The 14,383-nt window shown below is 60.2% G+C and overlaps 1 protein-coding gene across 4 annotated transcripts in view; it reads right to left on the bottom strand.

Annotated features, from left to right (window-relative positions):
* The window catches only part of Pde5a (phosphodiesterase 5A), a 92,377-nt gene that overhangs the window by 35,452 nt on the left and 42,542 nt on the right, over positions 1–14,383 (bottom strand). For all 4 annotated transcript variants that reach the window (XM_027952323.2, XM_071614759.1, XM_071614757.1 and 1 more), the window contains exons 8-11: positions 11,691–11,799; positions 10,851–10,938; positions 3,413–3,588; positions 2,347–2,406 (exon numbers count right to left, since the gene is read on the bottom strand). In XM_027952323.2, coding sequence (XP_027808124.2) covers positions 2,347–2,406; positions 3,413–3,588; positions 10,851–10,938; positions 11,691–11,799 — 433 coding nt within the window. The remainder of the gene's footprint in view (positions 1–2,346; positions 2,407–3,412; positions 3,589–10,850; positions 10,939–11,690; positions 11,800–14,383) is intronic.

Here is a 14,383-nt window from a genome sequence, read left to right as displayed (position 1 = left end):
GCTCCCCAGAGAGGGTTTTCTGAAAGCAGGGGACAAAGCTCCTGACCTGCCCACCAGCACTGACTCAGCCACTGCCCTGGACCACCCTGGTCCACCTCGACACTGTCACCAGCAGCTATTGGGAACTCAGATCATGATGAACCGGTGCCACCTGCCTGGAAGGTGGAGGTCAGGAGGCAGACCTCTCTGGACTCCTGCCTCCAGTCCCCCTTGTCCTCTTCTCGCCCTCAGGCACAGCAGGCCTCTCAGGACCCCAGCTCCGTCTCCCTCTGGACACACCTCTAGTGGCTGCACAGACCCCAGTGAAGTTGTGGCCTGAAGCACAAGTGCCCCTCCAGGAGGGTCCCAGGCCTGGCTGGCCTTGACCGATTCCCCTACCGCCTCTCCAACCAGGGCCATCACAGAGAAGGCAGGCCCTGGTCAGCCCACGCTGCCCGAAGGCTGGACAACAAGTAAGATTTTGTTTCATCCCAGCGTCCTGACTAATTAACTCTCTCGTAACCAAAGAAGCCAGCGGGGTTCCTCCTGTGACCTCAAGCGCTGGGCCTAAGGATCTTTCCAAGGCCCATCAGAATGCTGGGCTTGGAGTACTGCTTCCCTATAGCCACCTCTAAGCCAAGAGAAGGTGTTCGAAAGACTCAGGCACAGCAAGGAAAATCCTGTCAACTAAGTCCCTCACCCTAACTTGAGAACTTTCTGTACACAGGCATGAATATGCAGTATATCTCAGCACATTGTTTGATTCTCCTGAGAATAAATTTCCAAAAATAAAAGTGAAGGAAACTTGAGGGCCTTTCAATTGCTTTTGGGTTTTAAAGTGAGACCAATGATGTCATGGAGACAGCAATTTTGGCAATTGATGTGGGGGGCAGACACCTGTGAGGTCGGGCTGCAGAGGAGTTTCACGCAGGGAGTGACAGCCGAGTGGAAGCCAGTTGCTGAATTTCAATGGGTTTCAATGAATTGCTTGCCCTGCAAGTGCTGTGACCCTGAGTTCCCCGCTGCAGCTGCCAGAAGCCACCTTCCCAATGGAACAACAGATGGCTTGGAACAATACACAATACAGCAATTTCCAGCTATTCCAGAGTATTTTCTCTCTTGCTAAAATTATAAACATAATTGAGAAAATGGTTTTCAGATTCTTTTGAAAGACAGTCCTACTTTCGAAGTGAAAGGCAGAGTTTGGTATGCTGGGGGCTCACTTTTTTAACGTTATCTTTATAAATTCCTCCACTTGCTGGTTCTTATTTATGTGGACACGGCGGCAGAGTGACTTGGCCTCCCTAGTTCTGCTAACCAGCAGCCTGGGACCAGCACCCTGCTGTGTCCTCCCAAGGGGCAGTCCCAGCCCACGGCCCACACTGGAGGAGGAGGAGGCAAGCAGCCCAGCCAGCTGGGCACTGCCAGTGGGCAATGACCTCCAGACCACATGCCTTGCAAGCAGGGGAAAACTGCCCACTAAGTCCAATGCTAATAGGGCACCCACAAGACAGGGCCAGTGCCACCCAGAACCAGGCCCAAGATGCCCTCCTTCCAGAGAAGTCAGCTGAGCCTCTGGCACTGCTCCTGGCCACTCGCTCCCACTCACGGGGTGCCCAACCTGCAAGTGCCACTGCCTCCTGCCTGCCGACGCGGGGTGCTGTGCCAGTGGGCTGCAGTCCCCGCTCTCCCTCACGCAGTGTGGCCTAGCGCCAGTCTCCTGCTCCCCTGGCTCCAGGGGCCCTCACAGCCCAGCTGTGCATTTCCAAGAGAAGCCGGGCAGAAGGCCCAGCCCGTGGTGATGCTGCTCACTGGCCATTCCCAGGCAGCTCGTCACCCTCTCTGTCATGTGCACGGACTTAACATCAGGGGCGGAGTGGGCAGACTTCCAGGTCCCCACCAAGGCCGTGCCGAGTCGGGCAGAGCGCAGGGCGTGCCCCGAGGGTGTCCGCGCTCGTCTCCCCCTGGGCTCAGCGCGCTGGCCTGTGTGGATCAGTTTCCCACACAGCAGGCCCAGCCGCGGGGTCAGAAGCGGAAGCCACACGGCAGACTGTGAAGGCCTCGTGTCACTGAGCCTGTCAGATGACGGCCCCACAAGACGGAGCTGGGCCTTGGCCTAAGCAGGATGGAAGACTGCGGCCACGGCTGGAAGCCAGAGTCTCGAGTGCCGCCAAGCCAGCCGTCCTGGGGCTGCGCCGAGGTCGGTGACTCTGCCCGGGAGGAAGCAGAGCTGAGGAAGGTCCAGCGTGTGCCCAGTCGGCTCGGCTCAGGGTCAGAGTCCAGGACCTGCGCGGGCAGCTGTCCCGGGAGGAGCCCGTGGGCACCCGTGCGCTGCAGCCAGGGCCTGGGAAAGCAGGAAGGGCTTACCGCCAGGGCCTGCAGCTCCCGGGTCTCCTCCTCGGCCGCCGAGGCATGATAGGACAGGACCTGCAGGGAGAAGGGCGGCGTCAGGCAGGCAGGAGACGCGCAGGACAATTGTCAGCTGACCTGCTGGACCTCTCGGGAGGTGACCTGGCCCCTGGGAGCACCAGACCCCAGCGGCTGCCCTCGGTGCAGAGGGAGAACCACAGCTGGGGTTCTGAGGCTCCCCTCGGGAAACAGGAAGCTGAGCTGGCAAACACTGACTTCAGCTATTCTTGCTTCTGTACAGAAATTAAGGGAAAAAGACTGCATAAGCTGACACGTTGAAGCTGAATTTGGGAGGAACAGGTCTTGGAGTGGAAGAGCAGAATTCACAGGGCAAGGCCGCACGTAGACTGCAGGGTCCCTGCAGCTCACTCAGCACACCCAGGGGACAGGGCTGGCACAGCAGCCCAGACATGGCGCCCAGACGCTCCTGAGGGCCTCAGCCAGAGGGAGAATGAGGGCCTGGAGCTGGCTCTGGCCCCCCCCTCAGTGTCCCCTGGGACAGTGACAGCCAGGCTCACTCCTTCCTACTGACCGCAAGACCCCTAGCTCCTTTTCCACCAAGGGACTGATTTTACTTAAAACATCTATCAGAGTTTTTAAAGTGACGACGTGGAGGTTCTGTTCTGAGGAGGCCACGTCCCCAGCCCCCAGCCACGTGCAGGATCCGAGTGTGGAGGGCGCGGCCCACAGTCTACCTGGGGACCGACACTCCTCTTTCCCCCGACTTCCTTCCCTCATTTGAATGCTCAAGCGTGCTTTGGAGTTTTGCTGTTTGGGTTTTTAAATACTGCTTTTGTGCATATCCCCACGGAGGGAGGGGGCTCAGCTCTGGGCAGGGGGCAGGCCATGGTGGCAGACCCTGTGTTGACGGCCATATCCCGAGAGAGCTCTGCAGAAAAGCCAGGGTGTCCCAGCAGAGGCAGCCACAGGACCTCACAGGGTCCTGGAAAGCTCTGCGTGGGTCTCCCTGGCTTCCACGGAGGCCGAGGACCGGTGTGCAGCGGCGGCTTGCGCTCTGGCCCACCTCCAACGTGACCATCTGCTGGGCCATGGCCCGCTCCACCGCCTCGTACATCTGCGTGTTCTGGATGCCCAAGCCACAGAAGATGACAAAGGCCTCGAGGAACTGCTCGTCGCTGCGGCTGAAAGGCCTGGCCTCGCCCGTGCTCTCGTCCCTCTTGTTGACGAGCTGGCAAACCCCTGTGAGAACGAGAGGGAAGCCGCCGTCAGGTCCGGGCCGACGCAGCACCTGCGGGTGTGCTCTGCTGTTCTCCTGGCCAGTCTGCATCCCCCCACCACCGCAGCTCGGAAAGCAGGCCAGACCTGTCCATGAGGGCAGCCCAAGCTGTCCCGACACACCGCTGCTGCGATCAAGAGTCCCGGAGGACGCTTCTCCTCCAGCTCAGTGTGGAATTAGATCAGTCGAGTCCCCCAAGACGATCTGTCCTTTAGAAACTAATTGGATCTTTGAGCACTTGCCAAGGGACGATCTGATGCAGCCTGGAATTCTGGGTCACACAGACAGCCCTCCTCACCCAGACCTGGAGTTGGACGCAACAGCACTCAGAAAGGGTGAGGAAAAGAGCAGCCTCACACAGCACCCAGAGGTCCCGGGATGCCCCGGAGCACCTGGGAGAGGCAGGTTTGCAGACCCCTCGGATTCCACGGATAAAGCCATGATGTACTTAGAAGGGCAGATCTGGCCGCACCGTCCAAGTCCTGACCCTCCTGGAAAGCCAAGCCTGGGGGAATGGAAGCCTGCGTCGACGTCAGGACAGTGTCCCCTGAGCCGACCATGGGGACCTGAGCTGGGTGTCTCCAGGAGACACGGCTGCCGCCGCCTGGGCTTGGGTAAAGCACATCGCCAGATCCTCCTCACTCTGTGTCTGGGTGTAGGATAAGACCTCTAGCTGGGAGCGGTAGTACGCGCCTGTCATCCCAGAGGCTCTGGATGCTGAGGCAGGAGCATCGGAAGTTCAAAGCCAGCCTCAGCAATTTAGGGAGACCCTCAGCAACTTAGAAGACCCTGTCTCTAAATAATATATAAAAAGGGCTGGGATATAGCTCAATGGTCAGGTGCCCCTGGGTTCAATGTCTTGTACCAAACCAAACCAAACAAAAAAACAAAACAAAAACCTCTTCCGGTTTCCACCAGACAGGCACCGTGGGAAGTACTGAGGATACCCATCTCCGTGTTTCAAACGCGTGCTTTCTCTGCACTGAAATACTTTTGAAGCTATCTTACAATCAGTAGCTCCTCATATTTTACTGAATTCATTTTTTTCCATTCATGGAGATAAATAAAATGTCTGTCAACGCATGGCCTCTTGTGAGCAATGAGGTGTGTTCTGCTGCCTCAGCAGCACAAGCACACACTCCGGGCGGGGTCTGCACCTCCACCCTCTCCTCCCATCAGTCCTGCCCTGTCTGCTGACAGGTAACAGTCACTGGGTGTGACGTCGACAACGCCGGGGGAAGAGCCCATAGGGTAAGCCTGGTCCACCAACTCTGGTTCCCGTGGGTCTCCCGGATGGCCTGTTGTGGATGTCGATCAATACCTCACAGGGACAGGTACTGACCTCGCTGTGAATCTAGCCTGGGAGAGTCAGCGTCTTAGAGATGAGGTCACTGCACTCGAACTCGGTGCTCCTGCTGCCGATGGCACGTCTGTGCGCCTGCCCAGGTTGCTCGCCGGGCTTTGTCGGGGGAAGCTTTGCAGCACTGTTCTCCGACAAGCTGGTCTGCCTGTGTCCTCCCTGTTCATCCTCCGCAGCCGACAACCGACCCTGGTTCTTGCCAGGACTTCCGAGCGGCTCCCTGTCACTTCCCACCCACGTCACTGCAGAGCTGCGGGGCCTCCTTCAGGTCCCCCTGGGCTTCATGCCTCCTTCCGTGGGATCTCCTTGGGCCACACTGTCAGACTTCCCAGCAGCTTAGCCTGGAACGGCCTTGAGCATGGCTTCGTCAGTGGCCTTCGGGGGATCCCTTAGGGTCCTCAGTGTGCCCAGGTTGTCTGGAGCCTCACTCTGTCCCCGACAGAGCTCCCGCCGCCCCTCCCCCATGTCCTCCCGCACCCCTCCCCCATGTCCTTCAATGTCCTTCTTCAGCCCCGCCCCTATGTCCTTCCACATCCTTCCACGTCCTTCCACCCCCCATGTCCTTCCCTCCCCCATGTCCTCCTGCACCCCCTCCCCCATGTCCTTCAATGTCCTTCTTCAGCCCCGCCCCTATGTCCTTCCATGTCCTCCGTCAGCCCCTCCCCGTGTCCTTCCGCTGCCCTGTCCCCATGGGCCTCCGCAGCCTCCAGCGCCCTCCTCAGCCTCTGGGTGGGAGGCCTGCTCACAGTCGCCCGTGCTCGCATCCTCTCTGAACCCCCCAGTGCTGACCAGTCTCATCTCCTCGGAGTCTCTGGGGGCCGGCTGTGGCTCCATGTCCCTGAACACTTGGGCTTTCTCCTAGTGTCCTGTCCACGCTGTCGTCCGACTCTGCCTTGGCCCATCTTGTGTACATCGGGTTATCAGAATGGCCTGTATTCCTGCCCGTAAGGATCCCTCAGTGCTGGGCAGGTGTGCTCCGGTCCCCGACCAGGCCTCCTGGGCAGTCTCCCTGGCCGGCTCCTGCAGATGGCTCCTCGTGGCGGCTGGCTGTGAGCTGGCTGTGGGCTCGCTGTGGGGCTGGCTGTGAGCTGGCTGTGGGCTGGCTGTGGGGCTGGCTGTGGGCTCGCTGTGGGGCTGGCTGTGAGCTGGCTGTGAGCTGGCTGTGGGCTGGCTGTGGGGCTCGCTGGGCGGCTGGCTGTGGGCTGGCTGTGGGCTGGCTGTGAGCTGGCTGTGGGGTCGCTGTGGGGCTGGCTGTGGGGCTGGCTGTGGGCTGGCTGTGGGCTGGCTGAGAGCTCACTGTGGGGCTCGCTGTGGGCTGGCTGTGGGCTCGCTGTGGGCTGGCTGAGAGCTCACTGTGGGGCTGGCTGTGGGGCTGGCTGTGGGGCTGGCTGTGGGCTGGCTGTGGGCTGGCTGTGGGCTGGCTGTGGGGTCGCTGTGGGGCTGGCTGTGGGCTGGCTGTGGGCTGGCTGTGGGGCTGGCTGTGGGCTGGCTGTGGGCTGGCTGTGGGGTCGCTGTGGGCTGGCTGTGGGCTGGCTGTGGGGTCGCTGTGGGCTGGCTGTGGGCTGGCTGTGGGCTGACTGTGGGCTGGCTGTGGGCTGGCTGTGGGCTGGCTGTGGGCTCGCTGTGGGGCTGGCTGTGGGCTGGCTGGGCGGCTGGCTGTGGGGCTGGCTGTGGGGCTGGCTGTGGGCTGGCTGTGGGGCTGGCTGTGGGCTCGCTGTGGGGCTGGCTGTGAGCTGGCTGTGGGCTGGCTGTGGGGCTCGCTGGGCGGCTGGCTGTGGGCTGGCTGTGGGGCTGGCTGTGAGCTGGCTGTGGGGCTGACTGTGGGGTCGCTGTGGGGCTGGCTGTGGGGCTGGCTGTGGGCTGGCTGTGGGCTGGCTGAGAGCTCACTGTGGGGCTCGCTGTGGGCTCGCTGTGGGCTGGCTGTGGGCTGGCTGAGAGCTGACTGTGGGGCTGGCTGTGGGCTGGCTGTGGGGCTGGCTGTGGGGCTGGCTGTGGGCTGGCTGTGGGCTGGCTGTGGGGCTGGCTGTGGGCTGGCTGTGGGCTGGCTGTGGGCTGGCTGTGGGGTCGCTGTGGGGCTGGCTGTGGGCTGGCTGTGGGGTCGCTGTGGGGTCGCTGTGGGCTGGCTGTGGGCTGGCTGTGGGCTGACTGTGGGCTGACTGTGGGCTGGCTGTGGGCTGGCTGTGGGGCTGGCTGTGGGCTGGCTGTGGGCTGGCTGTGGGGCTGGCTGTGGGCTGGCTGTGGGCTGGCTGTGGGCTGGCTGTGGGGTCGCTGTGGGGCTGGCTGTGGGCTGGCTGTGGGCTGACTGTGGGCTGGCTGTGGGCTGACTGTGGGCTGACTGTGGGCTGGCTGTGGGCTGGCTGTGGGGTCGCTGTGGGGCTGGCTGTGGGCTGGCTGTGGGCTGACTGTGGGCTGGCTGTGGGCTGACTGTGGGCTGGCTGTGGGCTGGCTGTGCGGCTCGCTGCATGGTAATCGGGCCATCACCTTCCCTTTGTTTTCTTCCAGCTCTTCTGCCCTGCAGTTCTAGCCCCGGTGGCACTGGAACTAAGCAGGATTTACAACTTTCTCACCAGGAAGACTGGGGACTTTGGTGACAAGCAACAACACACAAGGCGGCCCAGGGCTGCACACCACCTGCCTCAGGAAACATCAGCGGGTATGTCACCAGCAAACAAGCGTGTGTGACCTGCCGGGACAGAACTCACACAGGGACACAGTGAAGTGACACTCTCACCTGGTAACTGGAGAATCTCGTTCATGCCTGGGACTCACACAGGCACACAGGTGAGAGGTCACCTACCCCAAGAGTCACCATCTGAAGCCCACACCAACAGACCAAGATGGGCGCGTCACGGAGGCCTGCAGGGAGCACTTCGGCAGGCGCAGGTCTGGGGGCTGAGCACGGCATCCTCCGCAGCGTGGTAAAGCAGGGAGCTTGGGCAGCTCCCACAGGCCAACAGACGTGCCCCAGTAGTCCCGGGTCGCTGACCATGGAGCAAGGGCTGGTGTGGGGTGACCCATGGCCAGGTGACATTGCAGATGCACTTCTGTACATGAGGCTCCCTCCTGGGTACGGCCTCCCTGTGAGATCCCGGCAGTCAGTGACCGAGGGGGAAACGTCACACAGGGACTTGCCGTCGTGAGGAGCACGGTGGCAGCCAGCTTCCAGCACACCGGGTGACGAATGCGGGTCGGCTCTCCTCGGCCAAGCCATGGCCATGTGGCGGTGTGACGCTCAGGTTTAGACCTCTTAGTGGGTGCTCTGCTCTGCAGCAGCTCCACGGGCCCTCGGATCCCAGAGGCCGGGCAGAGACCCGGGCCACGGGCTTTCCACGCGGCATCCGCAGGAATGAGGGTGCCCCAGACTCCAATCCTGTTCTGGTCTCCTTAGTTCATAAAACAGCAGGGCCATTTCCTCCTCACACTGGGGACAACGCAGGCGTCTCCTGCCCTCCGAGCCACACAGAGGAGGTTGAGTGATCTGTTATTTCATTTACAGGGAACCTTCCCCTGGAAACCAAGGCTCGCTCACTCTGGGCAGACTGACCGGCGGTGTGGCCAGGCGGACTGCGCTGCTGCTTTTAAAGCCCTTTGCTTCTCTGTCTAAACAGGGGCAGGATGGCAGGCGTGAGTCCCGAATAGACCTGAGGGCTGCAGAGTCCCCTCCTCAGAGGTGTGTGGCCCGCCCAGGACCACTCCAGGGGACAGGGAGCGGGGGCCTGCTGGGGTCCCCCTCCCAGGCCGAGCCCTGCAGTTCCTCCAGGACCACTGGGCGGAGTGCAGGAGCGGCCGGGCAGCGGGCACCTGGCTGGCAAACAAGGCTCCTCTGCGGCCCACCCCACGTTCCCCAGGTCCCAGGCAGCTTCCCGCGACCTGCAGGCTCCCAGGAGGCACAAGACGGCTGACCTTCCCCTTGGCCTGCGGCCACCACGTGACCCTGCCCTGGCGTCCCTCCTAAGGCCTCGCCCTCTTCTGTGTGGAGGTCTGGGGGACAGTGGCCCGAGGAGAGTCACACTCCTGGCCTGCCGTGTTCCAAGCATGGCAGTGGGGCAGCGGCCAGCAGCTCCCAGTAGGCGGGCAACATGAGCTCAACAGGCCGACTCCCACCCGGGCTAGACAGCAGACCAGTGTGCCGAGGACAGACCACCTCTGTGCGGCGGGACAGTGACCAAGTCCAGGAGACTCATTTATGAAACCAGGACCTTCTTGGCACACGACAAGGAGAGGCTGGCCCCGCCCTTATCAGGCCAAGCCCACGGCTCAACAGGAAGGGGTCATCAGAGCACCAGTGTGTCCAGGGCACACGACTGTTGAGAGCCACAGCCGAGTCAAGATGGCACCCGGCACTTTGCCAGAAGGAGTGGTTGAGAAGTAACGCCAGCAAGCCATTGGGATGGTGATAATTAAGTTAAGCTGTGTGTAATTATTAAGATGATGACTGATTGCTGTAACTGGATGATGCTAAATTGAAGCCAGCTGTGTATTCAGTTGTGTACATAAACCTCTGCTGTCAGGCAGTAAGGCGGCTCCTGCTACCTCCGGTGCCCGCCACTTTTGAGTTCTCGCAGAGTTCCCGTTGAGTTCCGGTTGAGTTCCCGTGGAGTTGGGGCAATAAAGTAGTTCCTGTTTGAACCTACAAGTGGCTCGTGACCTCCCAGTTTTTTGTGCCCAGCCAGACTGCGGCACAGGACACTGCATTCTACCCTCTGGCAGACGAAGGGGATGTTCATGGCACAGGACGAGGACGCCACAGGCTGCCCCTACCCCCTCCTGCTCCCCCAAGCAGTGGTGTGTGTGAGGTCAGAACACAGGAGCCCAGGACAGGCTCTCCCCGGCCCTCGACCCGGCCAAGCACTTCCAAAGCTGACCTTGTACCCCTCCTCCTGCGGACGCCCCCCTCCCTCCTTCTGCCGAGACTCTGCTCTAACCCAATCCCAGCCAAGTCTTGCAACTCAAAACTATTCACACTTTTCAAGGTAGATTTATCTAAGTGTTGCTTCAATTAGGGTTTGAATTCTAAAGTTTAATCTTTAGAAGGCACTTGTCTACCTTTATTTCCAAGTTCTCAGGGAGATTTTTTCCCAAGTCAGTCATGAGGATTGGCATGTAAAGTCACATGCCCTCTGCCCTATACTTAATGTGACCTATAATACCAAGGAAATGTCATTGAAAACAGGAGGCATCATGCACTTTTGAGAACACATTCTTCCACCATCCTGAACCTCTATGTGCCAATATAGGGTCCCCAGGGTTGGGATTTCTGCTCTGCTCCCTGATCTATCCCAAGTGCTAGCACAGTGTATAGCTCAAAATATACTTACTGAATGAACAAATGAATACAACCTATGACTGAACTACATATTTAAAAAATCAGAACCCAGGGAGCAAGATTACAGCACACATTGCCAACTTCTAATACACCACTTTCAAACAAAAAATTCTGGTGAAATTGAATTATAATAATGACGAAAATCTGTTTTTTTTCCTTAGTACTGGGGATTAAGCCTGCAGTGCTCTACCACTGAGCTACACCCAACCCTTTATTTTTATTTTTCAAAGTTTGAAACTAGGTCTGGCTTAGTTGCCCAAGCAGGCCTCCAACTTGCAATCCTCCTGCCTCAGCCTCCCAAGCAGCCAGAAGTGGTATGCACCACTGTGCCCAGGCAAAGACAGTTGTGGTTAATAAAATACCTAACAAATATATCTGCTGGCATTCACCAACTTACAAGTATCTCAAAAGGCTTTTAGCATTCCAATTTTTATAGCTTCTTTTAGACAATTTATTCTTTAAATTTATACCCGAAAGAAGGAGTTGGAAACACATTTTAAAGAGCAAGTGCAGAGTACAGGTTAGCAGAAAGACTTTACCTATGACTTTATTCTTCTTCCCATTTTTTATGGGGGTACAGAGCAAACTGGTAATGCGCTGCTGGCTCACGGCTCCTGTGTTTTCCTTCTAGATGAAGACAGAAAGGAACAGCCCACGTGACAGGAGGCCAGCTCACCGGCAGAAGCCTCACCTGAAGCCAGGAGACAAACGTGAAGCGGAACACGCGGGTGGCCGTAAGACCCACAGCAGCAGCCAGGCCTTCATTAAGGTGGCCTACCAGGTGTCCCGACACTGTAACTCCTGACGCTCTGCAGCAAGGTTTACTCAGCATCCACCGCCCTGGTGAAGACCAGTGTGCACACGCTCTGCCCACCCGGGTCGGCCTGCCTCCCACCATCCGGCTCAGTGGTTCCCCTGCGCCTGCTGCCCGAGTGGCCGGTCTGACAGGTGTCCCAGCTGGGCAAGGGCACAGGACATGGGCGGCTCTCTCAGAGCACATGCCCTGCTCAAACACAATGACAGAGCCACCCACATCAAGGAAAGGTCCCTGTGCTTTGCTGTCCAAAGACACCTGCGTCCCCACAGGGAGCGGACCATGGCAGGGTACCAACTGCAGGAGTCGGAACCGGGAGGAGCTTCACGTCTACGAGTAAAATGGAGGAGCCCAGCACGCCGTAGGGGCAACGGCGGCTGCCGGCCTGGCATCCAGCCTCTGGTCACATTCCTTTAAACAACTAGAAAGCACAGAGAGAGCCAGGCCAGCCACTCCCCACGACTGTGCGTCCTCCCTCACCAACCGGGGAGCGCCAGCCCACCGGGAGGGCTGGCAGGGCAGGCGACGGCAGCAGCCTCCACCTCGGTGGCCCGCAGGCACTCACCGTCCAGGGCAGCCTTTGGTCTCTGCTGACGTCGGGGACATTGAGCGGCTCCATGGTGTTCTTGACGTACTGAGCGTACATGTAGTTGATTTTGCCAGCATCTCGCTGCCTGTGAGAGAAGAGGCCTGAGTGCGTCCTCTGCGGCCAGCAGATGGGAGGACGCCGTGCCCACAGCTGAGGAGGACCCGCGTCTCTGCCCTCATGGGGCCACACCTGCACCTTGGCTAAACACCCCCGCCTTGGGGGTCACTGGCGGTCACTGGCAGTCACTGGCTCACATGTGTGGAAGAGACAGCTCCCACAGCGCTTCAGCACCTCAGTCTGCAGCGCGTCGTCCGGGCTCCTGTTGTGACCGAGCCGCCGCGGCCTGAAGTGTGCGCTCCAACAACCCCCAGCTTCCGAAGCCTGGAGCTGAGCTGGAGGCCTCCTGTGGGCGGCACCAGAGGCCCCGTCCAAGACGGCCTTCCAGCCGGGTGTGCAAGGGGCCTCCGTGTCTGAGGGGTCCCTCGATTGCTCGTGAATGTCCACACTCTGCAGCACATGGGGCCCCCGCCCTTGGGATGAGGGAGGCCCAGCCGGGTCATAGGACACTTTTTGTGTCACTTAATGAAAACTCACATGGACTCCCCCACAGCGTCTTTTCAGAAGACGCTGAAGAGTTTCGGAATGACCAGGGCCGGGCATCCTCAGTTACCTGCCTCACAGTGGCACCCCCGCAGGGCAGCAGGGACAGCTCCCAGTGAGGGACGCCGAGCAGGCCTGGGGACGCCCTAGGTCTCTCCCGTAGTCTCCCCATTCCTGCTTGTTCCTAGCACCTTGCTCTCCTCAATCTCATCTCCACGTTCGTCTTTTTCTGCTTTAAGGTCTTTATGGCATTCATTGAAATTTAAAAATCATCTTCCTCAAAAATTATTTAGAGCGTAAATACTTCCACTGATTTTTTCCCAGTCCCTGGCTGAATAGGTTAACCGAAAAGACTCAGCCTGCCGGAGCAGGGTCGTGTCGGTGCTGGCAGGGACAGGGCAGAAGCACCTTCTCAGCGCCTCCTGTGCTCTGGTGGAGGCAGCGAACCTGGCAGAGGCTGGGGCTGGGCAAACCGACCCTGGTGTCAGGACCTGCCAGTCTCACTGTGGCCTCACCAGCTGGGCATGGGTCCAGGCAGGAGGGACATGCACACACCAACCGTCCAGGGTGGGAGGAAGGCCACTTGCCCCTAACCTCACAGCTCCAGCCGGCCTCTCCCATCCTCCACGCCTGGCCTGACAGCTGCCCCCAGGGACGTGTCACCATGCCCCTGAGCCCTGGCGACTTCCCAAGTTGCGGGCCTCTCTCCTGGCCAAGGTGCTTTAGCCTCCCCCCTGGATGTGATGCCAGCTCAGACCTAGTGCTCAGCACCAGCAGAGCCAGGTGCCCATGAAGGAAGGAAAAGGCAATGCCAGGCGGAACCCGGAGCCGGCGCCCGCAGACCGCCTGAGGCCCAGGACAGCTCCGCTGGGAAGGGCAGCAACCAGCGCCTCCGTCTGCAGAGATGCTCCCGGCCCCCTTCATATTTGCCACCCGGGGAAGGCTCAAGAGGAGCTCCTAAGTGTGGGCTGTGGGCCGGAAACAGTGTGTGAGACCAGACTCCTTTACAACAGGGCCCTGGGGAAGGGGCCAAGAGCCCGCTGAGGTCAGCCCCAAAGGTGAGCCAGGTGGGTCAGCCACACCTGGGATCCCAGCCACTTGGAGGCACTGCGAGGAGGAGGATCCCAAGTGCAAGGCCAGTGTCAGCCACTTAAGGGAGACCTTGTCTCAGAACATAAAAAGGGCTGGGTGCAGCTCAGTGGTTAAGTGCTCCTGGGTTCCGTCCCCAGTACCTCTCCACACAAGAGGAGGAGGAGGAGGAGAGGGAGGAGGAGGAGGGGGAGAGGGAGGAGGAGGAGGGGGAGGGGGAGGAGGAGGAGAGGGAGGGGGAGGAGGAGGAGAGGGAGGGGGAGGAGGAGGAGGGGGAGAGGGAGGAGGAGGAGGGGGAGAGGGAGGAGGAGGAGGGGGAGGGGGAGGAGGAGGAGGGGAGGGGGAGGAGGAGGAGGGGGAGGGGGAGGAGGAGGAGAGGGAGGGGGAGGGAGGAGGAGGGGGAGGGGAGGAGGAGGAGGGGAGGAGGGGGGAGGGGGAGGAGGAGGAGAGGGAGGAGGAGGAGGGGGAGAGGGAGGAGGAAGAGGGGGAGAGGGAGGAGGAGGGGGAGAGGGAGGAGGGGGAGAGGGAGGAGGAGGAGGAAGAGGAGGAGGAGAGGGAGGGGGAGGAGGGGGAGGGAGGAGGGAGGAGGGGAGGAGGAGGAGGAGAGGAGGAGAAGGGGAGGAGGAGGAGGGGGAGGAGGAGGAGGAAGAGGGGGAGAGGGAGGAGGAGGGGAGAGGGAGGAGGAGGAGAGGGAGGAGGAGAGGGAGGAGGAGGAGGGGGAGGGGGAGGAGGAGGAGGAAGAGGGAGGAGGAGAGGGAGGAGGAGGAGGGGGAGAGGGAGGAGGAGGGGAGGGAGGAGGAGGGGAGGGAGGAGGAGGGGAGGGAGGAGGAGGGGGAGAGGGAGGAGGAGGAGGGGGAGAGGGAGGAGGAGGGGGAGAGGGAGCCTTTTCTCTTTTTCCTTCCTTCTCTTCTTCCCTTCCTTTCTCTCCTCTTCTTCTCTTTCTTCTTCGTCTTCTTTCTGCTTCTTCTTCTGTCTTCTTC

This window comes from Marmota flaviventris, chromosome 7 (assembly GCF_047511675.1).
Source record: "Marmota flaviventris isolate mMarFla1 chromosome 7, mMarFla1.hap1, whole genome shotgun sequence".
Lineage (NCBI taxonomy): Eukaryota > Metazoa > Chordata > Mammalia > Rodentia > Sciuridae > Marmota > Marmota flaviventris.
The sequence above is the reverse complement of the archived record's forward strand: the minus strand, read 5'-3'. Positions and strand labels throughout refer to the sequence as shown.